At 45.7% G+C, this 26,478-nt stretch overlaps 1 protein-coding gene across 5 annotated transcripts in view; it reads right to left on the reverse strand.

Moving 5' to 3' along the window:
- Nucleotides 1-6,395: 6,395 nt before the first annotated feature.
- Nucleotides 6,396-26,478, reverse strand: part of LOC147249447 (carboxyl-terminal PDZ ligand of neuronal nitric oxide synthase protein-like) — a 147,526-nt gene continuing 127,443 nt past the window's right edge. For 2 of the 5 annotated variants that reach the window (XM_086223494.1, XM_086223495.1), the window contains 3 exons: nucleotides 12,956-13,152; nucleotides 12,548-12,672; nucleotides 6,396-12,454 (listed from right to left, as the gene is read on the reverse strand). In XM_086223494.1, the coding sequence (XP_086079620.1) occupies nucleotides 11,824-12,454; nucleotides 12,548-12,672; nucleotides 12,956-13,152 (953 nt within the window). In that variant the 3' untranslated portion in view covers nucleotides 6,396-11,823. Of the gene's footprint in view, nucleotides 12,455-12,547; nucleotides 12,673-12,955; nucleotides 13,153-13,921; nucleotides 18,325-26,478 lie in introns of those variants that run through there. The other 3 variants (XM_086223496.1, XM_086223491.1, XM_086223492.1) reach the window with 3 other exon arrangements.

Genomic DNA, 26,478 nt, shown 5'->3' on the forward strand with positions numbered 1-26,478 from the left:
TAACCGATGTCAGGTGCAGATTCTCACCTCATTCACCGAAGGATGATTCTGTCATATTATGATTCTGGTCATTTCCATAGTAGCCATGTCACTGTAGATTTTTCTTGTTTTTTCCCAGGAGCACCCAAGAAATTCAGGAGTGATTTCTCATCCGTGTTGTTAGAAGTTCAGGGTTACAAAGGTGTGTTGATTCAGGTTGTCCACTAGGTGGGAGTGTTGACTAACTTGAGCTGGCAGGACGTCGTTGTTGAATTCCATCCTCGAAGTTTCACCGGGAAGTTGTCAAGAAGCAGGAAAACTGGATGGTTTTTTTTTTCTTCGTGGAGTGTTTTAATCTCAAACTGAGCAGGATTTTCCATTGAAATTGATTTCAAACAACATCTAAGATCAAAATCCTTTAGATTTTTTTTTTAAACTGAGTAAACAAGCAAGAAGTTGGGTGTTTTCATGTAGATTTTTAAATAGTTTTCTTTTTCCGGCGATTGAGGTTGCCCCCTGCTGGCCATTAGAGAGAATAAAGCCCATTTGTCTGTTTATTTGAGAGAGGGCATTGCTTTGGGCCTCTCTCAAAATATGACCAAGAATTATTAACCTGAGATCTCAGTCTGAAAACTACAGACACAGATTAGTGAACCCAGACTGCAGATTTATTTTTTCTTGGGGGGGGGGGGGGGGGGTTAGTAAAACACACACATGTTAAATACTTTCTTATAATTGAGACGCTAGCAGCGCTCTGGTTTTTCGCTGAGTCTTTCATTTATTTGATAAACATCTATTTCATGTGGTTGACAGCAGAATTACGGCGGAAAAGTTGGTCGAAAACCAAGAGTCTCTCTCATGTGGCTCAATGCTGAACTGCTGATATTTCAACTGAAAGACTGCAAGAAGTTTACTTGGCGACCCACATGAGACCTCCAGTGACCCCGAATTTTTAAACGGGGGGAATTAGAGGTCACATAAGCAGACCCTGCAGCCAGTAGAGGTTGTTCTCTGGGAACCGTCAATGCAGGCCGTTGACGTATCCTGTCAGGATAAAAGCTGCGGACTGAAAAGCCAACATCCTCATCCATCCTCCAGTCCATCCATCCTCCAGTCGGACTAGAAGAGAGACGTTGCTTCTCTTCCCTGTGCTGCATTAGTTAGAACCATAGAAACCAGCTGACCGCTAGTTAGCTTAGCACAATGACTGGTAGTGAATGGGAAGTGTTAGCATACTGCTGTCCAACGACATCAAATACACTTTTCTCAAAACTTTGAGAAAACCTTCTACTAGTAAAACTAGGGTGGTGTGCAGTAGTTATGATGAGCTAATCAAAATTGCAGAATGTTGTTATTTTAGATGCAAACACATCACCGGAACTACTTTCCTGAATGGGCGCAGCGATTTTCACACTGCGCCTTGTCTGTTGTACTTCAGAGAGGATGAGAATGACGTCTGGACAAACCAAGACCTGGAACTTTCTCTATGACATGACGTTTGACTGAGGTAGGCTAACACGTCCCAATCAATGCCACTCATGCTGCGATGCTAGCTAGCAACCGTTCCCTCACAGAGGAGAGAATTCCGTATCTTTCTCGCTTATTCCTTAAAATTTGACACGTTCCTTTCACATTGATCTTGTAAATGCATGTGGGCAGTGGAGGTTGGAGGTCCAGCTCCAGCTGTTTGTTGAGCACCTGCAGAATCAGCTTGGGCAGCCCGAGACCTTTTAATGAAGGGCAGACCAGTAAAACATAGCAGGTCTCCTGCTGAATGCTAAATCTTGTTTCTCAACATGTAAAATAAAAGGGGCCCTCCGCTCTCTGAGAGCCACCCCAGAGGTGCGAATTTAATAAGCGACTCGGCTGGTTTTGTTTGTGAAGCACTTTGTTGTTTTTACTCTGTTCCTGAGAGTGGAATGAGATAAAGAAATATAATACATTTAGTTGAATTCAGGCTGCATATCTGGCCTTCTTTCAAAGCCAGTAACATTCCCCCTCCTCCTCGTCACTGGTCTCCAAACAAGAACCTGATTTGCATTGGAAACAAATTAAACAATTAAACTTTACTGACAGATTTTTTTTTTTTTGTGTGTGTTTCTCTTCCCGGAAGAAAAATAAGCTTTAAAGATTCAGCACTGAATTTAATGGCTTGTTGAAATGACTGTGTTTGCAGTAAAGCCCTTGTGGCCTGTTTGACTGCGCGCGCACGCACGCGCGCACGCACGCGCGCGCACACACACACACACACACACACACACACACACACACTCACACACACACACACACACTCACTCACACACACACACACACACACACACACTCAGTTAACAGCTTGTCTGTCTGTTGTGACAACCTCCTCCCATAAATGAGGCTCTGTCTGGGCCATAGCAGCAGATGGATGGAAGAGTGGAGGAGGTGGAGAGAAGGAAGAAGACGAAGAATAAATGACAGCCACTAAAAAAAAATAAAAAAACCCATAAGAATCAAAAACATTTCTTTCTTCCACCGTCACTGTTTGGTTGGCGGGGCGCCTTCTGCTGATACAAGTGGTAAAATACCCATGGTTGATTGGTTCAATTCTGTTAGTGGAGGAATTCGCAGCGAGCCACCCGATGCTAACATGATCTGACGTCAAACAAGTGGTTCTAACAGCAAGCTGGGGCGGGGAGGAACTGGAACACGAGGTAAACAGACTTACACTGCCTCAGTTTAGACCAGGGCTGCCCAAAGGGGGGGCCTTGGTTTAAGGATTTTACAATTTTTCAACTCACCTTGTTTTGTTTTTCTGTGAGATAAAAATGCGATTTAAATATGATGAACCCTAATATTCAAACCTTTTTTCAAAGTTTGATCAAGAGGCCGTGACACTTGGTGCAGCGCATCGGTTTGTCATGAGTGAAGGTCAACATGAAGAGACAGCAGAGACAAACATCACGACCCAGGTCCGCTCCTGCTCCAGACCCACAGCTGCTAATGTGCATGTTGCTAACTGTTAGCATCAAACCGACTTACTAACTAAAGGGCTTCTTGTTCCTGCAGACGAAGCAAAAGCCTCTTATTTAATTCACTCGTCGCCCGTTAGCTTGTTGTTGTTATTTTGTTAGCACGGACTACCTGACATCTGCAGCCAAATTACTAATTTTTCTTCGCGCTTGAGGAAAATACGCGGGTGGAGGGAGGAGCACCGCTAACACGCAAGTGATCGCTGAGGTTTTCTTCGGGAAATAAACGAGCTTCCGGTGTATCACACAGCTCCTGACTCCAGAAGTGTCCAGGCGCCGGGACTCGTGCTCTGAATTTCAAGCTGTTGTCTGCTAAGAAAAGTCACACGGAGCTCAGAGGAGGAATGAAAACAAACTCATTTCAAAATCGTGGGCCATCAAAATCTGCTAGTTTAACCTGAACGTTGCACACAATTAAGCAGATGGGAACACATCTGGTGCTGGATTACCACTCTCACGCCGCTACCAGGGTTTTTTAAAAAAGAATATTTGATTTTCATGAGTTTAGAGCTGCTGATAAGAAAGTCAAATCAGGGGTGTGGTGGCTGTGGAGCAGCCCCCCCCCCCCCCCCCCCCGTCATGGCTCATGAGTTTCTGTCTTGGATCCATCTTTCCTCTTCTTCCTCTCAGAGACAAAGTCTAGATTTTCATTTTCTACCGTCACTCTTCGCTTGAGCAGAATACCGGTCCATTGCTCTCATAAAGTTGCTTTATGAGCACGCGCACGCACACACACACACGCACGCACGCACACACACACACACACACACACACACACACACACACACACGCCTGCTTGTGGTCGTTTTAATTTAAAATTCCTCTGACAGGGCTGCATCGCGGTGCAGCTGGAGATGGAAGGCTCATCAGTGAATGTTCCAATGTGATTCAGCATCAAGAAATGTCTCGCAATATTACCTGCTAACTTTTAATTGAGGTGATCGGCACCACCCACTGCCTGTTGCGGTGGCTGAAGGCACTGACCAGCCTTCAGACCCAGCGGGACGTGGACTTTCACCAGAAACTGACGTGCGGTGGCTCAGTGGTGGATCATGCTATCGCTATATTGAAAGGCTGGTGGCTGTCAAAACACAGCAGGTGGCGAGTTTTTATACCGACCTAAAAAAGCGTTCAGGAAATACGGCCCGCTGCGTTCTGCATTGCATACATCATGAAATAACCTTGGCTGATGCTCGAGGCTCAACCTGTCATCTGACTGCCTCCCTGAGGTGCTGCTTCCCTTCCTCCTCCCTCTTGGTCTGAGTTGACTTCACCAAGCCTCTGTTTCTGTGGGCGTTGTGGTCACGTGTCTTCCGTTTCACGTCTGTCTGAGTAGTTGTGGGATTTGTTTTGGAATAAAGGTCGTCAGGATGTTTCCTGAACAAAGATTGAATCTAAGTGTCAAAAATGATGAATTAAAGAGAGAGTATTGGAACGTCCAAGGATCGACACCAGCACTGAATGGGCTCTTCCTGGGTCATTATTCTGAATTTGACAAAGACAGGGCGTCACATCTGTATCACTTCATGCTATAATATTTGAAAAAAAAAAATGCTTCATGTGTCATTTCCAACGAAATTTAAATATCCAACCATTTTGTAATATTTCTCATACCATCCAAACCCATGTTTGTGCATTTGCCCTCTTAAGACTGGTGTTGTCCAGGGCTCTGTCTTGGGGTCCTCACTTTTCTCTCTCGGTTATGTTTTCTTCTCCCGGCTTCTCGAGTCCCCGTGAGACAAAGGACACTCAAAAATGGCAGCTGGCCGAGTTAAATGTCGAGGAACTGGAGCTGACATTTCTCAAATCTGGCTCTGCAATCGAGGGACAATCTTCCCTCTGTAAAAGAGTTCAAGTTGCATCTTTTCAGTCCACACGTGAAACCCTCTTAAACTTTTCATTGTTTCTTCTGAAAAACAACAACAACAAAAAAAAAACAATTAAATTCCTTCAGTTGTGTTACTTTTTCCTCTCGGTGGTTTTAAGCGTGGAGGTACATGAACAACTGTTCTACCTGACGAGCTGTGCCATTCTTGTCAGTCCTTCTGGACCAAAGATTCTGCTAAACGATGTAATGTAATGTTATCAACATTAAAGCATAGAAAATAACTCACTTGATCAATTGCATTCATTTAAAAAAAAATCAACAATACCTTATCACCATGGCAACATGTTGTAAGGTGCATGCCATTGCACGCCGTCCTGTCCTTTCTTTAACCGTCCTGTCCAGCTGGCGGCGTCCGGCTACCGTCCCTGAATGCAGCATTTGACTTCCTAAATGAAGAAGAAAGCTTCAAGCCAGCAAAATCAATGCAGTGGAGATAGACAGAAATATGATGTACACAATGAGGTCACCCAAGTTTTGATCCATCCGCCGTCTCTGCCCTGAGCTGTCACTCACCAGCTCACTCGGCTCCCACGACACACTTGTGGCATTTAGAACTCATTACGCTGTTATTCAGCTGGTTTCAGTGTGGCATTCGTCTCCGTATCAGGTGGATCGCAGCAGCGCTCCGCCTCGGAGGACGGACGCAGTAACGATCCTCTCTGTTTGGGCAGCAAGAAGAATATGAGCAGGGAACAATGCTGGCTGCCTCCTGGAATAATAGAAGCCCCTCCATTTACCCGCCGTAGATATTAATGACTCAGAAAAGACCTGGGACTCAGTGTGAGCACTGGCTTCTCTCGCAGCTCTTTGTTGATGGATGTGCTGATATTCCTCACAGAAGCATGAACATAAATGCACCTGCACCTCTGGTCTTCACTCTGGGCCTGTGGCCACAACCAGCTCCATACCACAACTTAAAGTAATGGAAAGGTTCCAAACCTCTGGCCCCTGGATCAGTGGAGGTCCACAGAGCACCTCCAAGCGTAAGTTGTTGATGGTAACACTGGTCTGGTTTCCATCAGCGTACTTTGATGCATATTTATAGATTTAAGTTAAGTATCACAAAGGTTATTAAAACAGAAAAATGACAACTATATCTTGTGTCTTACACACACACACACAGACACACACACACACACACACACAGACACACACACACTGTATATATGAAAATGTATATTTATATCACATATTTAACATTTAATATGAGATCTTACAAGTTAGTAAGTTGATGTTTTTTCTTGACAGCCATCTTGTGATCGATGCTCGTCCATGATGACGTTTAACGAGATCATTCAAGCTTCTAATGGCTCCGACACGCGCCGATTCATTGTGCCGTAGAGCGGCGAGATCTGCATGTCTGACATGATGAGTTGTTTACACCAACAATGTGGATGTTGGGTAAATACATCAGCTCTCGCAGCGTCATCAGCAGCATTCGTGACAGGATTTAACTCATCCCCGCGCGGCAAACACGAGGCCAACGACACGCCGAGACCAGGAGCAGACACCATGAATTAAACATCAAGACGGCTCCTGCGTTCTCTGTTTGCTTCTCTGAAGAGAGACGATCTATCAAACAGAGGAGGGATGACACGAGGGCCCGTCTACGCTGACGAGGGATGGATTCAGGAGAAGAAACTTGTTGCTAACCCTGACACGGACGTCAGCTCTGACCAAACAGGAAGTAGGAAGGCACGAAAGAGTCACATGACACAAAATAAGAATGATTAGCTCTATTTCCAGAAGGTTACAGTCATTACAGGAGTTACGTCTTTAAGAAACAGATACATTAGGAAAATATGTCATAATCATCAAATCATTCCGATTTTTGTAGCATATTTTCATCACGTAAAAAACATATTTGCAAAAGTTTTTTTTAGATATAAATGATAAAAAGGGAAAGACAGTTTTTGCCGTCCATTTGTTCCTCATTGTCAAAAGTCCTTCATGCTCAGCGTTTCACTTCCTTCATTCATCATAATTATTGAAATCATGTCCACTCGCTTCACAAAGACAAAAACAAACAAGAAACAATAAAAAAACAGGATCTTTTTGTTTCCTCCAGCTAAATGAAACTGATTCCCATAACTAGACTCTAGGGCTAAATATCAAAATAAATCATCTTCCTTCATTTTCTCAGAACAAGGAATAATTTTAGAGTAACATTTCCATAAAATGTACACCGCTGTTCCTTCATTGGAAAGTACAGAAGATAGATACCTTAGTGGTTTTCATAAAGGTGATGTCTCAATATATACTCAACTCCATTAATAATGATTTTGCAGAGAAATAAAGGGTAAAAGGGAGACAGTGTGACGCTCTCTGAGCAGCCGGCCGGTCTCCCATTGCATTTACCTTGTGACTAAATACAAGCAGGTGCTGACAGCTCGTGCGTGTGTGTGTGTGTGTGTGTGTGTGTGTGTGTGTGTGTGTGTGTGTGTGCGTGTGTGTTCAGCAGGTCAAAACCTCTCCGATATCTTCTTCATCCAAGTGTGTAGCAATTATCTCTGCGCTGACAGGCAGGCAGGCAGTCGTCTGAAAAACATACCTCACATACTTTTAATCTGAAGAAAAAAATGCAGAGGTCAGAACTTCCCTCTGTGGTTTAAATCAGAGGTGGAACATTTAAAGGGTCTCGTGAGGGATCGATGACCCGGTCCATGCACACGTTTACCAAGACATTTCTATGACTTTTCCACTCCCAGAGGAAAGTTCTCATGAGCACAAATACGTCTGTTTCTGCATGAAACAGAAACCAAGACATTCATGTTAAAATTTCCCAGCCTTTCTGTCACTGCATGTTAATCTTCAGGGTTCGATACAAACCAAACACCAATGCAGTAAATCTACAGTTCCCCCGATATTTTTCCTTCTTCATTGAATCACATGCACTGTAACTTTCAGGTATTTTTGAAGTAAATTTCAATGACTTTTCTGTTATTTTCTGGGTTTATTTACTTAAGTAAAACATTTCCAGACCTGGAAATTGCTTTTGAAAAAAAAAGAAATCTCATTTTCTAGCCTCTTCATGTCTGTACGTACTAATTTATAACCCCCATTGTACTGAAGTTCACATCTCTAACTAGAGTTGCTCTGTGAATTTCAATTTTCCTTCGGGTTTTACTGCTCTCGCTGCATCACTTCCAGCACATTTTGCATCATAAAGGTCAGTTCAGCCATTCCACTATGTTCTTTTACAAAGTACGTTCTGATTTTAGCTAACTCAACAGCCACGTGACCTCCCACAGTTACGGTCTTTCCCCCTCCAGCAGAAGTTTTCAAAGTGTGAGGACGGCTTCTCCGGAGGGGCCGTGATACCGTTATCGTGCATCGCCATCTTTTCACTGTTGATATTCCATCTCACCCCCACAAGACCTTAAAATGCCGTAACCCCCTTAATTCCACTCTGGTATACCAACCGCAGAAAAGCCCTTAGTTCCGGTAAGAAAGGTTACGGCCGCCCGGCTGAACTTTTTACCCTTTTACAGTTTGTCTTGTGAGCTGTAAAATTAACAGGGATCATCGGGGACACTTGTTAGGACAGACACAGATGTGACAAATGGAGACAAAGCTTCCTCTCTCTGTCAGAGTCCAGCTCTACATTCCTGTTATACTGCCGGGCATGACCCGACCCCCAACTACAGCTGCCTCTGTGTCTTCTGGGAAATTCTGGTGGTTTATGAGGTCTCGAAATCCCAACAAGGACACATCGGTCACTGGTGGAGGCGACTTCAGCACCTTCCAATAAGATAAAGGGACATTTTAAGGAGTTAGGGTTCTGAATGAGCACGAGTCCAACATCTCCAAACATCTCCGTTGAAAATTACTGAACAAGTGCTAAGCTGATAGCGTCAACTAGCTACAGATATCCGACTGTGCAGCAAAATGCTGGTATGAACCATGTAAATGACAAGATGCTTTCAAGGAGCACACAAACATTTCGGGAAATTTGCTTATTTTCCATCTTTGCCGGATTCAGATGGGAAGATAGATACGCTCCTCTCGTCCGCACTGCATCAGGACACTAAAACCCAGAGGCTGCTCGTTAGCTTAGCACAATGAACAGTAGTGCATGAGAAGTATTAGCATATCTACATTCAAAACTCATCAATAACCAAGATTGTAGTTTATCTCTGCTAAAAAAAAAAAAAAAAAAAATTAGCGAGATATTATATTTTAGATGAAGACATATCTGGAACTACTTTCCTGACTGGGCGCAGTGATTTGACAACTGTAACGAGTCATTTTTAAGCAAGGAAGCTGATAATGACCTCTGAATAAACCAAGACCCCGAACCTGACCTGCTGGATGACTCATGACAGAGGAATGCTAACACTTCCCATCCCCAACCATTCATTGTGCTAAGCTAACCAGCGTTGGGCTGGACAGAGGGGTCTCTATCTTCTAGTCTGGCTCTGAGGAGGATTGATAATAAGAGTAGTTACCAAAACAACCCTGCTGTATTCCTTGGAGCAGCTGTCAGTGCAGATTTAAATCCAGAATGTGAACTGCCTCTAAATGTTTAAATGCTTTGACTTTGGCTTTCACTTTTTCATTCGCAGATAAAGTCTCTTCTGCATGAATTATTGCTTCTCTCTTCACTGAGACAACTTGCTAAAAACAAATATGACAAAAACATGTCTGAGAGGCTAATTTATGTCTTTGGTCTGTCACTTAATGATCTGCTTGAATGAAATACACCTCTTTCATCTCTTTCTGTTGACAGCTCATTATCTCGCCTCGCCTCTTCTTCTTCTCAAAAACACTTTTCTCCAGCCCGCCCGTCCATCCATCCTCGCTCTTTCAGGGGTTCGGGAGCTAATTCACTTTCAGTTCAGCCAGTTCAGGAACATTAATTTAGTCTAACTTGTGTATTTGCTAATTAAAAACAATTTTCTGCTGGTTTAAAGGTGCAGCACCGAGGACGTCGGTTCACCAAACTCTTCAGGATGAGTGGAAAGAATCATCGGCTTGTCACACGGACGTTATGGCGTTACACTCCATCTCTCGCTGCCAGAGGCCCCTTTTAACGAGGACTCCAGCATTTCTGTCTCCACCAGAAGCCCATTTTAATTGCCACGCCTGCATTTATTCCAATAACATTTTCATAATTTATTATTAAAAGTTGCTATTATCTGAAACACTCTAAATAAGTGAGAGAATCATTTCTCTGACTCTTTTAACTGATCAGTATTCCACCTTACGTTGATTTCCTCCACAGTCTGTGCCGAAGGCGAATGTAGGAGGCGACAAGTTCTACTGGAACAAAAAGGGGTCACAGTTTTAATATGGATGAAGCCGGCGGGGTCAAAAGGTCGGGATCAAACTCTCCCAGCTGTGCTCACTGTAAAAAGTGTTGGCTGAACTTTAAGTGAACTTCCTCCAAAACCATTACATCTTTTACACCTCCACCATTTCCCTCTTCTCCTGATTCAGTTTCTCTTACAGCTTCCCTGCAAATGTGAGAAAATGGATGGAAACTTCATTCCACTCTAATTATCTTCCATTTCCTCATGGTTACGGGAATATTTCATCCTTAACATTTGTTAATCAGTTATTCACCATTAGAAGTCTTGAAATCATGACGATTTTTTTACCCCCCCCCCCTTTTTTCCCCTCCACATTTCAGAAACACCAGCATCATACTTCCAGTATATAGTCCAGTATAATCCGCATCTTCTTGGTAAGGCTGTACGCTCAATCCTTCATTAACACTTTGAGTATGGCTACAAACTAACCAAACTAAGACTGTGGTCATAATTACTAAAGTGTCTTCTGGTGAAATGAACGAGCCCACATCTTCTTCCCTCAGGTGCACAGTAAACCAGCTGTGCAGGGTAGTGACCATGTCAGGCGTTTCAGAATGCAAGAAAGAGAGTTCTGAAAGAATAAATTACTTCCAGCCACTACAATTACGCTGATATTGCAATACTACTAGTTTGCGCTAATGCTAATTATATAAAATTGTCTTAAAATGGCAATAATATTGTTTATCGTTGTAATTTCTAGGACAATTTACCTGGTTATGTGGCCAGGACTCCACTACCCAGAAGCACATAAAATAAACATGCGGGGGCGGAGTCTGGACAATGAAGGTGAAATGTGTAGAGTGTAGGACCAGTTTCGGTCGTGTTTTTTTGTGTGTGTGTGTGTGTGTGTTTTCTAAAGCTCAAATCAAAGTTTTAGTGGAGTACTGATCACATGACCGAAGACAGAGGACGTAGATGAAAGTGGACGATTAGCTTCAAGCTACAAGTGCGAGGCTAACGGCTAACTACGCATCTACGGCATCTAAGGTTGAGTAGCTGATCAAAACGATCACGATCGGGTGAAACACCACCTTCAGTGATAAAATGTCCTTTTAAATGAAAAGTCAATCTAATGAATCAATGAAACAATTAATAAAAATACATTCAGAGTGATAGTGTGATGATTTTTTCCGATAAAAAGTAATATTACAATTAAAAGATATAACTGTATCAGTATTAAGTTTGTGATTCCCATTAAATTACATTCAGTGTTGCATGGTCAGATATTGTTGCATTATAAACCTGTCATGAGAGCTAAAACGCATACGTACACTTTGATTGACGCGTGACTCTGTTTGTTCTCTAGTAAAACTGAAACACCTGAAAGCAGCAGGTCCCGTCGGGCTGACCCTCGATCAGCTGTGACGGAGGACCAGAACTAAAAACGCATCTACACGTTCACAAAGCTGCTGAAAAGGTTTGGTCTCTGCACCGGCGCGTGAAGCACCTGTTCCCTTTTCCTGAAGCCGAGCCCGGCGCAGGGCGAGTTAGGTATTTAAAGCGGCAGTGAATATTTGATCGGCGGGAGGCTGCTGCACTCCGAGGAGCTTCGGTGGACTTTGGCAGCCTTCTGAGTGTAATTAAAAGTTTCAGTCTTCCGGAGTCATACTCAAGTGGAACACAGCCGCAGCTCTGGTTGTTACTCAAAGGACAGCAGGTCAGGGTGGGGCTCGCTGTCTTCCACGCTCACCCCGTTGCCTTTACCGCAGGGGCTGCCGTTACCCAGCAGGACCTCCTCGCCCAGGCTGATGCGGCAGGGAGTTTTCCCTGAGCAGGGGGTGGAGGCCAGCCTGGAGTCTGGTCCAGGAGGCTTCTGCCACGTGTCACAGGTTTTGGCTCTTGGCTCCAGCAGCGGGGGGTCTTTGTTGATCAGGTCTGGGACGGAGAGCTGGAGCTGGTGCTGATGTTCCTCCACGCCTCCTTCCATGCGTTTGTCTTCCTCTTCTGTCACTTCATCCTTACCGTTGCTCCCCATCGTCTCTGAATCAACTTTCCTCTCTGCAAGGCCCAGAGGAGAGGTCTCCTCATCTTCCTCCTGTCGACCCTGCTGCTGCTCCTCCTCCTCACCGTTCCTTAGCTCCTCCTTGGTGATGAGGGGGGTCTTGTCTGGAGAAGAGAGGAAGGAGGAAGAGTCTGCAGCATCCGGGGACGAGACCACAGGGTCAGAGGAGATCATCATGTCCTGGGTGGTCTTTAACGCCCGGGGGAGGCGCTTCTTCCCCGATGGGGGTGGCGGGTCCAGCCGAGGGAAGGAGTCAAAGGAGATGTGACTGGAGGAGGGGAAACAGAGGGAAGGTGAGGAACTGCAATCTCCAACCTAACCAACAGGTGGCACTAGATCCTCCACACTTGGGTGTACAAACCTGTTAGCAGACGCCTGGCTGAGCTGCTCCATGCAACTCCACACGGCTCCCACGTTCTTATTGACCTCCGTGACCCCGATGTCCCCGAGGTGGCAGGACTCCTTCCTCCTCAGCAGGTCATTCATCTACAATGAAGGACGGAGGACAGAAAGATGACTTCAATTTATTCATTGAATAAAGTTCCTTAACATTCGGACCGGCGCGCGTGATCCCTCCTTCACTGTCCTGAGGAAACTCCTCTTTTGTCTGTTTAGTCAAAAATGATCCTGAATCAGTTTCCTACAAAATAACTCTCCTGGTGCATCGATCTTGCCTGCTTCTCGCCACATGTTCCAGTAGCTAATTCTGATTATGTCTGAGGTTCGAGGAGCTGCTTTCACACTCTCCTACTGCTCATGTCATGCTGACCTTTGCCCCGACAGCCTTGCCCAGGTTGATGGCATTTTTCAGCCTCTGTTGACCTCCAGAGGAGGGGGAGTCGACGGGGCCGACAGCCAGGTTTTGGTTCGCTGATGCTGGGGCTCGTCGGGCCGACGGCTGGCCCGGTCTGAAGGTCTGGGGACTCTGCTGCTGTGCAACTGAGTTCTCAAACATGCTTTGATCAACTGTGGGAGAAGAGAATACGAGATGGAAAGGGAGGTGTAAATGCTCGGCATGATTCAACACTGACAACATGGCTGCTTTTGTTTCAAACAGTGACAAAACAGACGGAACATTTACTCTGAAAATGAGATGCACGACCTCTATTTTTGAAGGGAAGGGAAAGGAATCCTCCCTTGTAGGATTTCCACGGATTCCAGAATGTTCCAAAGTTCCCCAACAAGTTTTCTGTGAATTCTTGTCATTGCATAATGGATCTGAATATTTACAGAAGAAGAACAGAAGAATATTTTGCTTTTTTTTCTGGCAAAGTCATGATTGTTTGGGGGGAAAATGGAACACATGGAAAAGTGGACTACGCTACTGAAGTGGTTTGAAATATTTCTTCGAATTATTTTCTGGTCCTCAAGAGATCCCAACTTAAATAAGAGCCAATTTTTTTTCAAGCCTCTCGAGTGAAGGATTCCTTTAGAGAACAAGTCATGTTGATCCTGTTACTCTGCAGCTTTGCACAACACAGGCTGATGTTGCATCATCACACTGGGATGGAAACGCATTCGTGAGTACACAAACAGTCCAACATATGGCATCCAGATGGCAAAGCAGTACAGTATCACCTCATGAAGTAGTCAGGAAGTGATGTAGAAGACCAAACATAAATCACAGGCTGGGATTCATGCACAAACACAGCAATAACAATGATAATGAAGATGTAGGATCCAATAAACACCAAGTAAATAGGCGCTTCAATCGGCCGAAGGTGGCAGATCTTACCTCAAGGAGAGAAATGTTTCTCGGAAGGCAGTTAATGAAACATACAAGTATCAGATTTCAGATTATTTTTATCTCTAACGATGCAGAGATCAATGAGCTACAGAGCCACAGAGATGCAGGAGGACTAAGGAGACAGTAATGAACACGCATATCTGAGGGCCACCTCCTCTCTGCCGGATGAAAGAAGGAAAATTCAGCCATTTAAAACCACGAGGAGCATCACAATCGGGCAGTGACTTGAGTCTACATGCACAAGCATTTTAACCGCATGTCTCGAGAGATTTACAAAGGCACATTAGGCCAAAGGAAATGTGATCCGATACAAGGAATCGACGGATACAGGCAGAATTTAGAATAATTTCAAGGCACTGGCGAGAAATACGAGAGCCACGGACAGAGATAGAGACACTTTACAGACATTCATAGAAGTCATCAGATTGCAAATCAGTTACAATTGGAGGGAAATGAAAGCGAAACCATGGCAATAAATTTCATTATGTAGCAGAAATTCATGTGGATTTTGTAGGAACATGAGCTGGAAAACAGATCCAGGCGTGTTCTGCAATCTGCTTCACATTTGAGGACATTGAGTGTAGCACTACTCTTCAAAAAAGACGCTGGCAAACAATGCAGCACGCCGTGTAGCCTATCAACATATCAGCTGAGGGAAAAGACAACCATTATAATTATCATAATTATTATTTTTTAAGGTAAAATGATTCCTCAGAGCCTCAAATGTGAGGATCTGAAACTTCTGTCTCAAATTATCACCAACTCAATGTCTTTGCGTCTTTGGACCGAAGGTCTGAGCCAAGCAAACTGAAGATGTCACCCGGGGTTCAGGACTTTTGAAGCGGTGATGGGCCGAGCAGGTCGATCAATCCATCAAAATCATGGAACTGAATCATCATCAAATGGAGTCTGATTGTTTCAACTTGCTTCAGCTCTCTGGGGCTGCTCCTGACAACGGCTCCAGCTGCGTGACTGTTAGCACGCTGCATGTTGTGAAAGCCTCCAGGAGGCGGCGGCAATGTGCACCTGAAAGCAGCTCGCCAACTGCCATTGAACAACACAGGAGAGGAACTTTCGTCCATTTCCTCAATCGCTATCTGCATTTTACAGCCTGGACCGCAAGACAAACACAGAAATTGAAGCTGAAAATGAGAAATAAGGTGAGACTTCCCTCCGCAGGTGTCTGGAACACGCAGCTGAGGCCCTCGCACCTCTTCACCGCAGCACGGCGCCTGATCCGGTGTGAAACCAGCCTTACCGTTAGCTTCCACACAGACTTGCGCGTCAGTCTCCCAACGCTTTGCTAAGGACTCGGGATGTTGTCCCAAGTCTCAGTTCAAAACTAAGCAAACATTTAAGAGAAGCTTTTCCTGCATTCCAAAGCCAACTGACTCTGGTTCGTTCCACTCAGAGGAAGATTGGGGGAGCATCCTGTCAGGTAGTGCGTGTCGCTGACAGAGGATCAGCTGTGTCAGCGCAAAGTGCGTTTTGGTGCGGTTCTGATTTGCATTTGTGTTTTTATGGCAGTTTTACAAAGGCCAAACCTGATGAAATATTCAGTGATAGTCTGGTTGTCGTCTGTCACGCTGTTAGCTAACGCTTCAGCTTTAGAACTCACTTTGAGGGCCGTACATGTAAATACCACCTTCTCTTTGAGGTTCTACCGGGTCACTGGTATGTGCAGACGTACGTCAAGGTCAACCAGGGATCCCAGGATCGATAGCGTCACACCGTGAGCTTTATAAATCCTCCTCATTGATTCCAGAAAACTGGGTCACACATTCATGGGCTAATGGAGAGGTAATGGATGGGCTCTCTGATGCAGTCAACCCCTTGGCAGGATTTGTGAAGGACGCCAGAGAGGACAGAGCACGTTTGAAGCATCACAATGTACCATGAAGAACATGTATGTACGGGTTTGGTTTTTTTTTTTAACGTGTCATTTGGATGCTCAAGGTGAATCCTGCTGTCTGGAAATGAGCCCGTGTGTTCTTGTCTGGCTCTGATTTATCATCACCATTTATGAGCTTTTCTGCCCCCGAGCCACGTCTGAAACCCTCCACCAGGACATTCTCAACAAATGAAACTCTGGTGTCCTCAAAGGCTGAGGGATAATGGGCTGCACACAAAAGACCCTGATGTTTAGGGAGCGCGAATGTCATCCCGGAATTTACATTTTCAACAGTTTTTTAAAATTTGGAATGCAGTCGAGTTTAAACACGCCACTAGCTGGATCTGTTTCAAACTGGCCAACTCTACCCCCCACCCCAAAGTATCTGGTGTTTGAGATTTCCGACAGCACGCCGTAACTAACACATTCATCTGAGCTCATCGCGGCTGTTAGGATGGATGGAGGGAAATGAAGTGAGGAAGGTAAAGAAGCAATCAGTCTGAGCAAATTGACACGAGTAAATTGGCGCTGTAGAAGGAGCGAGTGTGTTCTAAAGTTCTGATGACATCCTCAAACCCTGGCAATCGAAGACCAACGGACGGCTGCTTCACAAACAGCTGTGAGAGTAAAGAGTCTGATTACATTTGCATCGCCAGCCAAACAGCGCCCAGCCTGTTCTCCATGTCCTCTCTGCTTTCAAAGTGACCAGAGAGCACTAAAGCCTTGATGCTGGGCTCTGACAGTCCGGATCGGCTTGTTTTCTGAGTGCGTCCAGCATCAGATTCACAAGTGAACTGGCTCCTGACCACCGAGGCCATGGGAGCCACAGGATTCACCTCCAAGTTGATGTGCAGCGAGATCCGGTAGAGCGGTGAGGCGAGCGAGAGGCGGAGTGGCTCTAACAGCTCCCAGCTGGTTTTATCACCAGACCAGCTCAGTGAAACCGACGCTTCGTTAGTTTTAGACGTCTATAACGAAGGCGATTAACTTTTCTCTGACACTGCAGCTTCACTCTGGCATCGAGACGTCCGGCTCTTTGTTTCAATGTGCGGCCACGCTGCCATTCGCGTAGCTCCATTACATAAAACCCTCATGGTAAATGGCCTGTGTTTACATAGCACCTTCTCAAAGCCTTTCATGTTGTAACACACACACACACACACACACACACACACACACACACACACACACACACGTGCTGGAGGCTGCTGTGCAGGAAACTGCCTATTGGACAGCGACTCTACCTGAGTCACGCTGCCTTTACTTGACTCTTTTTCCAGGTAAAACTTTCAGTGCCGTCTGTAAACACGTTGCCGCTCCTGCTCTTTTTATTCTGCTCTCTCATTCATCTTTCATCCATCGCATCTCATTGTTTCCCTCTGTTTGCGGAGGTCTGCCTCGCACACTTTGTGTTAATGACAATAAATTCAAGTGAGAGAAGTTCAAACGGTGAGAACACTGCAAACTTTCAAGCGCTCTCACTCCGGTGGGTGGATACGCCAAACTTCAGAACAACATGAATAAACCAGCACTCACACAACATCCTCTCACTGAGCAGGAAGTCACAGCAAGAACAACAACAGCAGACGCGTTCCTGCCGACGTCATCCTCAGCCACAACCTGCCCGCTGATGTACCTACGCTGACTTCTGCTACTCTGACCCGGACTAGATGAGTTCTGACTGGTGCGTCCCTCAAGGTTCTGCTCCAACACAAATGTCACCCTAAATACTTCTGGGGTCTCAAGTACCGCCGTCGTGGTTGCCTTCCGTTTCTTTATTAGCCAAACGGCTCCTTCCCAAAGCACGACGGTGACACAGGTCGATCTTGAGAGTGTAAAAGGACCCAAATCTGAAGATCAAGGTGGGTCTGATTCTGTTTGTGTGTGGCTGAAGCCTCTCGGTGGACTAATCATCACTTCTGTCACTCCTCTTTAGACACAATGCTGTCCGAACAGCTACAACCTGAAAGATCGGATGCTCCTGTTTCCTTGTTTCCCCGCTCACCGCAGCTTCAGAGACAGTTTGCTCAATTTGTCACTTCCCGCTGCTACGATTTCCCACCAGTGTGTTAATCTGGAGAAACAGATAATCTATGTCACACCAATTACAGCAGATGGGACACTTTATGCAGCCCCGTTGCGAGTTGGGCTGATAAAACCAATTTTGCCTACTGAAGCATTAAAATGAGAGAATTCCTTCATCGCTGCACACCAAAGCAGAGCGATGACGATGCCTCATTTTTAACACAGAAATCAACGCTGATGGATTTATTTGATGAAAAGTTGTCACAACACATCACGGCAATCGGATTCAGTCCAAATCTCTTTCCATTATCAAATAAACTTCATCAAAAGATGAGAAGCAGAGCAAAGAGAAAGGGATGAGGTGCACCTTAACAGCTTGAATCACTTCTACATAAACACATAAAAAGACTTGGTTTGAGTTCAACAGCTCACAAAAAAGGAACAAAGAAATAAAAATATAAAATGCCCCCCCCCTATAAATCAGTGATTTTTCAGCTGCCTGCTGAAAGGTGGTATTTATGAGCTGGGATGAAATTTCCCTTCTGACGTCTGACACCAGAAACAGACAGAAATATAAATGAGGAAGCCCACGTCTCCAATTTAGCGCCATTCGAACACAGTAACGTGATCAGAGACAGCACCACCCCCCTCCTCCTCTTCCTCCTCTCACTAATTAGTTTTACTGTATAGGTGTTAATACAAATCAGCCATAAAGGAAATGTATGAATAAAACACATTCTATAGGCTTCCACAGAAGCTGCCTGAGAGCGGCGAGGCAGGCTGGTAAAAATAGAGCTGCTGTGATGGAGAAGGGCTCGAGGGTCGCTTCTTGCTGGTGCAGGGAAAAGCTTGTATGAAGGATGAAAAAGCTGGTTTTAACAGATTGCGGACTCGTCAGGACCGGCAGAGTCGCCGGGCGTATTAACCATTATCATCACGGAGATGCACCTTCTCATCTCCTGAGAGGTACAGAAGGGAGAGGATTTAGATTTCCTTTCTGGAACAATTTTGTTCCTGAAAAGAACTCGCCGACGTCTTCAGAAATACACTTATTGTCCATCGTCCTGAGAGCCAGAGAAGAAGAAGAAGAAGATGAAGAGAGAGGGAGACAGAGACTTCTGTCCTCAGTGCTGCAGTAGGGAACCTAGCTTAGCACGATGAATGGTGGCACAATCATCAATCGTGTCCTTGTTCACATTTCAATAAAAGAAAAAATTCATATATTCAAATAATAACGCTGCGGCTTTTGCAGAGATCTGAGACGAGCACAGACGTTTTCTTAAGATTTGATTTTGAATAATCGGAAAAAAGGAATTCCAGACCGGCAAAATGCAGGAGAACTCTCACTGAGGTCAGCTGGCGAGTATTTGGGCGAGGATGAAAAGTTCTGTTGCTCTTGGATGTCACTCACATCTGGAAACAGCTGACGTTCACGACTTGAAAGCACATGAACGCTGAAGTGGAAATATTCCTGCACGTCCAGGTCTCACCAGAGGAACCACACACCTGACAATCGTACTGAAACGTGAAGCACAATCACTCCCAAAACAGTCAGCATTACTCCAGAGTCCAGTCCATGCAGGAGGTAACCAGCGTGAGCCCAGAGAGCAGGAGGTGAGGGAGCCTCCGGAAATTATCTGGAGGAAAAAAGGTTGTAATCAGAGTGAACATAAAACCGCGAGTGTGCTTTGTTCTCCTTTGAAGAGGTGTGTGTCACCAGTGGATTACTGTGTGTGTGTGTGTGTGTGTGTGTGTGTGTGTGTGCGCTGTGTTTTTGTTAAACCACAAAGACGGCAGAGGGACTCTGTAATAATCATCGCTCATTAACGCTGAAACGAGGATTTCTTTCATTCATCCTGCAGGAGCAGCGGCGGATTAACGGCATCACTCACACAACAGCGAGATTAGAAAGCGATACAGAGGAGCAGAGGGAGGAAGGCTGTTTTCAGTGAATAATCGCTCAATTTTACACCCTGCAAAACAATCGGAGCGATAAGACACACAGCAGCAGTAAAAACAGACATTTAGTGAGCGCCGAACAAAGCGGTCAACAACATAAAGCCAGCGAGCTCTGACGCCTACTCGTGGACCGGCAGTGGGCGGCCAGCTCCAGTCATGAAACGATGACGCAACCTCCCGCAACGCCAGCAGAATAAACGCTACAAGGAAAATTCTAATTAATCCCAGAGTGTAACTTCAGTTTAGTCTGAGGGTTTGAGAAACTCCAGCGACAGAGTCAGAGCAGCGAGGGAGGATTCATGGGGACGGTTCTCCAGGTTCTCCAGGTTCTTCACGGATGGTTGGCTGTACCTGGAGCAGGCCGCTCAGCACCATGGTTTGCCTGCCTAATAAGAGGACCCTTCCCTCACTGTTGCACTTTCACAACTGGACTGGATTGATATCGCAGTCTTGTTTCAGCTCGTCAAATCTGGACATTTGGATCGATGGCCAATCGGGCATCAAAATGGTGGCGGCGCTAATGTGATGACATCTGCGAGCTTCCAGCACCTGACAGCCTGATGGTCTGCCTGTCAGTCCAACTCCTTCGCACCTCAACTGTGTTCCGCCCTCCATATTTTCTCACTGCTGGGTTCTTTTCCACTCATTAGAGACAATGTTGAATAATGATGTTATTGTGATCAGTTCTGTTAATTGACCCCATCAGTTCCCAGCAGCCTCCCTGGGACTGCCCGCCCTGACTCGGGCGCCGGCGCGAGCTTGTTATTAGCCCAGCCTCCCTCGCTCTGGTTATCAGCCATCAAAGTGCCAAACCCTGAGCTGTGATATTCGCCGAGGGTAACCCACTTCTGTCTCTCTCTCTCACACTCACACACACACACACACACACACACACACACACAGTCAAACACTTGCCCCTGCTCCCTGAACTTAAACTTAAATCAAACCTCAGACTAAAAAGAGCCTGTCAAGTTAACTAATATTCCTCTAAACGGCAGGTTAGGAGCTCCAGCGTCTGCTGCTGCAGCCCGAGGATAAGCAGGTCAGCAGCAACACAACTATCAAGCTCCTGACCAGAACCGTGCTGTGAAAAAAGTACAGAACACATCCTCAGCTGATCTGCTTCCTCTGTTGTTTGACTGAAACATCAGAAATCAGACTAAACTACTTCCTCACTGGCGTATCAATATTTTACACTCCAAACCACGAGAGCCAGAATGAATCTGATTATGAAAAGGAGTCATCATTTATGCCTTACATTATCTTAACAAGCTGTTGCCTTTCCAGACATAATGACGACCGACTCGCCTGCAGCTCATTAACAACGCCGAAGTTGAACAATAATCAAAGGAAACGTCCTCGCCTGTCTGGGTTGTAACTGAATATTTATTCATGATCGTTTCTTAGAGGAAGCTGGAATTCAGGTCTGTTGCGTTTCCACCTGCTTCTTTATGAGACTGGCGAGTCCTGCATGTTGATGAGAGATGATGATCGTAATGATGCTGCATCTGTGTGGGAGGACCTGAAACGCACCTACACACACCAGCACACACACCAGCAAGCACACCAGCAAACACACCAGCAAACACACCAGCACACACACCAGCAAGCACACCAGCACACACACCAGCACGCACACCAGCAGGCACACCAGCACGCACACCAGCACACACACCAGCAGGCACACCAGCACACACACCAGCACGCACACCAGCACGCACACCAGCACACACACCAGCACACACACCAGCAAGCACACCAGCACGCACACCAGCACACACACCAGCAAGCACACCAGCACGCACACCAGCACGCACACCAGCACACACACCAGCACACTAATCCTCAGGCCAGACAAGGTCATTAGCACTGATGGATTAAATTAGAGCTCCTTACTCGGCAACGTTAAAATGTTTGTGTGTGTGTGTACTTGGTTTTTGTTATCTTGTGGAGACCTTTTCTGGTATAAACACTCACCTGATCAGGACCCCTGGTCCTCATGGGGACCAAAGACCGGTCCTCATGCAGCAGAACTTAATTTATGAACTCCTGGTCAAAGTTAGAGTGAAGGTGTAAATTGCAGTTAGCTTGAGGTTGAGGTTCGGCATCAATTGGTCAGGATTAGGATGAGGGCTTGGGTTAGGATATTCACATGAATGGAAGTCAATGGAATGTCCTAATAAGGATTGCTACGCAAACCTGTGTGTGTGTGTGTGTGTGTGTGAGAGAGAGAGGGGGGAAGATAAATACCTTTTTATTCAATCTATCATCTATTAAGTGTTTGAAGAGGAGTCCCGGGATGACAAAGTAAAAAACTGACATCACCTTAACATGACGGTTTCATATCGAATCGAAGTTTTAATAGTTTTCATACTGCAGCACCTGAACGCATCGTTCCCTGCTTCCATGAACCTGTCCTAGCACCTTCATGCCTGGAGGCAGAGGTTCCTAGTTCTGAAATTTTAATATATTATGTTTGGTTGGCGCTTAATTTGAAATATTACAACGTTTTGATTAGCTGTGGGTTTTTTTTAGAACTATAATCTTATTCAAAGTCTATTATTAAAATCAATTTCTTCTGAGGTTTTTTTTTTTTTTACCTCTAATCAAATAACCACATTTGTTTTTTCTTCTGCTCTCAGGAGAGCATACAGAGGAAGTGACATCACTAACCTCTGACTGGGTGTCCCACTGTGAAGATGACCTCGCTTCCTCTCGTGTCACAGCCAATCTGGCCTTGCCTGTCCAAACACGGCGGACCAGATCGTACACAGAGCCGAGCATCACTAAAAAACAAGTCCGCATCTATCTTAGCGTGACAGCCCGAGCCTCCTGGTCTCACCCTCGGCCTCATGGGAAAACAGAAGCCCCCGTTTGGAAAAGCGACCTTCTCTTACTCTGCCTCACTCAGGTTTCGGCCTTCAGATTCAGAGCCACAGACAGAGACGAAGACGCAGCGGCAGCATATTTGGAGTTACACGTACTTCAGCGATACCTTTGTTTAAACATTAGCAAAATTATCAAAGAATCTGATGACGGAGAACTTGCAGCATCCTCAGAGTAGAAGCCCCTCAGCGGAGGTTCAAACGTTCATGCTTCCCCCTTACTGGCTCACACAAAGCGTCTCGTCTGTCTCCAGCTCTGGGACGGAAGAGAAAACCTGACTAAAATCCTGGCACGTGCGCCGTCAGACAGCACTTTAATGAGACAGAATGTTCCCTCTTTAATTCACCTCTTATCCGGCGACCTCGTGGATCTCATTAGACACCCGAGACGCCTTTCACCCGTTTACAAAAATATAATTCAATTATAAGGCTGTTCTCATGGAGCAGCGAGACAATCAATGCACCTGAATACAATGACATGGATGCTAGCATCAAAGATTCATCTGAATGGGTAAAAAGGAGGGTGAGTTTGATGAGGACAGAGCAGTGAAAAAGATACAGGAAGAATAAGCAGAATCAGTTTGGGTGGCAGGAAATCTATGCTAATCCGAGCAAGACAGAGAAAGCTTGAACAAGTGCCAGAGCCTCACTGGGGTGAAGTTCCTTAGCTGAAAACATGCAGGCATTTGACCCGCAAGGAATGAGACTAATCAGAGTCAGGAGAGCCCAAACCAACACAACGCTACCCTCCTCCTGTAAAAGTCAAGAAGGCGCTAAATGCTAATATCAGCACACTAACACAAAGTCAACTAAATGAATGTCGCGAAGTCAATGACGCAGTAACCAGAGCTGAAAATGTTCACCTGAGATGAGAAAACAGTTTAAAATATAATTCACCGGCTTGTCAGAAGGTTTTTAGTTGTTCAAATTCACAATCTTGATGTGTTTTTGCAGCAGGGTGGAGCAGTGGTCCTCACTGTGGCCCCCCAGCAAGAAGGTTGTGGGTGGAGCAGTGGTCCTCACTGTGGCCCCCCAGCAAGAAGGTTGTGGGTGGAGCCCCGGCTGCAGCACGGGGTCTTTGTGGGTGAGTCTCCATGTTCTCCCTGTTCCTGCTGGGTTCTCTCTGGTACTCCAGCTTCCTCCACAGTCCAAAGACATCAAGAGGGACCAGGTTAATCCAGACTCTAAATTGACTGTAGGTGTGGCTGTGAGAGCCAATGGTTGTCTGTCTCTATGTGTTGGCCCTGCCATGGACTGGTGACCTGTCCAGGGGGAAGGCTGCTGGGATAGGCCCCCTGAGACCCTTAACAGGGTAAGCAGCAGAAAATGGATGGATGTGTGTTTTTCAGTACGTACAAAATGAAGCCCTTTAGTCACGTGTCAAATGTCTGTGATGAACTTCCTATCGTACCACCCAGTCCTCGCCTCACTGTAAAACCCTGGCAATGCGTAAAATCAGGCGCCAGTGACGTGAGCCAGATTCATCACCTGGGAGCCACATGAGCCTCTGCCAGTTCATCTGGCTGAGAAGAGAAAGACCTGACTTGTAAGTGGCACTCGATGGAACCACTGGGGTTCATCCTCGGAGCACCGCAGCACGTTGAGTGGCAATCAATCTGACCGACCATCTCTGGAGCTGCGCAAACTCAAGACAGGAGAAAAAGTCCTCCTGCAAGGACAAAAAAAACCAACCTAAACTTTTCTGCATATGTGAGTCGATATTTTATGAAATTCCTCCTAAACAAATCTCAAATCAGCTCTCTTGACATTCTTTCCAAGCTTACGACATCTTGACTGACAGCTGCCCGACACGCCGCAACAACCACATCACATGCTGAACTCTAATTAAAGGCAACCTAACATGTGACGCTCCTTCTCAGATGGCGAAGCGCGATCTCCGCTACGCTATTACAGTAATACCAGGCTTTAGTGCTTCACTGGCATGTAAAACCCACAGCCACATGGAGCCACATCGACATTCATGGAAATTACCCATCAAAGTAGGAAGAGTAAAAGCAGCAAATCACAAAAATATTTCCGAGAGTAGTTTAAATGTTGGAAATGAGGCGGCAGCAGTGGATTATTCTAAGTACAACAGTACAATAACCTTACAACTATAATGACAAATAATGATGTCCACAAAAAAATGAGGACACAAAAAAAAAAAAAATGGAGGAGACGGAAATAAATGGCATGGAATAAAGAGAAAAGGTTGGAAAAAGCTATTTTCTTGGTGCTGTAGCTCACAGATCAATAATTTACCCGTCCATTTGTCCAATTGCTGCCTGTGCACCGCCCCCCCCCCCACCCACACCCGGCTCGCTGGGGGAGCGAGTCAGCATTTGAGAGGTACCAGTGTGAATGTAGCCATGAATGAAACTGGAGGCGTAATGAGGCAGCAAGAAAATAATGTGTCTGTTGATCAGGGCGTTCGCTTACGTCTCTCTCTCCCTGCATGTGGGCTTGAAAGGGTGTTTGTCAAAAGATGCGGCCACTGTTTGGCTTCTCATGCAGGACTTTAGCCGAGTAACATTTATGTGCAAATCTTTGTAAGTTTGGCTTGAAATAGATAAAAATAATGTACATTTGATGTGGAAGTTTCACGTCTCATTAAACAGCAACAAAAAAAACAACAGTTAGAAGAGGCTTTGAAATTCTATGTAAGTTGAACAATGAGTGGAAACACTATTCCCTCCCAGATACCAGAACACACCTTCGTCCGTCCGCACAGGTGAGGAGGATGCGAGTGACTGGAAGGGTTCAGGTTACCATCAGGTCAGAGTCAGACAGCCTCCAGGGCCATGACATTCATCTGTCACCGCAACCGCTTCTCCAGGTCTCAGCAAGATTTCGCACAAAGCTAAAATTTGTTTTCTCCTGTGGAGTTTGCCCGATGCTCCGGCTTCCCTCCACGGAACAAAAACATGCAGATTAGATCGATTGGAGACTCTGAATATGCCAAAGGTGTAAATCTGGTCTGTTTCTGTCAAGCCCATGACGGCCTGGCGACCTGCCCCCGGTGTACCTGCCTCCTGCATGCTAACTGGGATCCAGGCTCCAGCTCCTCTCTGCAGGATGAGCAGTCCAGAAAAAAGAGCCACCGTTGCCAAAAAGTGGGAATCAGACTGTCGTATAAAACCTCATTGAATGATGCGGCGGAACGCAGATATTTCCATGCAAACCATGTAAAACCCTCGACTGTGTGTGAGTGCACACACGGCACCGCTAAGTCCACATTCAGCAGTGAGGCAGTGGAGTAAAGGTAAAAAAGACAGAACTAAAAACAGACTTATTTGTGTGTGTGTTGATTAGCAGTCTGATGTTGTTGCCTGAGTGTGTTTGACTCTTTGGAGTTATTTTCACTAGTAATACAACACAAAAGGCTCTGAAAAAGTTCTTAAAGCTAAAACTGATCAAAGGTGTCTTCCCCTTCAGTTTCTGCTGGCGTCAGTGGGAATTGTTCATTCTTTCAGCTCCACTTCAAATCCAGCGTGTGTTGCTTTTGCCAGCCCGACTGTGATGAAACACAAAGGCAGCGGCGGGGAGAAGGGAAGAAATCAGACGAGACAGACAGATGTGGCGGAGACGGGCCCTTAGCCGCGCCGCCGCTCAAGATCAGTTTGCTCTTTTAGCCGTTTACATCTGGAGCTCCACATGTTCTGGATTACGAGCTATGCCCTGCCTCCAGCTCGACGTCATGGGAACATCAAAGCAGGCTGCCACCGCATCCAGATGTCGACACAGAGCAGAAACACAGGCGTGTCTTTGCTGACGTCTCGGCTGCA

Source organism: Aulostomus chinensis, chromosome 14 (genome assembly GCF_037954235.1).
Source record: "Aulostomus chinensis isolate RoL2024-O1b breed Wild chromosome 14, RoL_Achi_v1.0, whole genome shotgun sequence".
Lineage (NCBI taxonomy): Eukaryota > Metazoa > Chordata > Actinopteri > Syngnathiformes > Aulostomidae > Aulostomus > Aulostomus chinensis.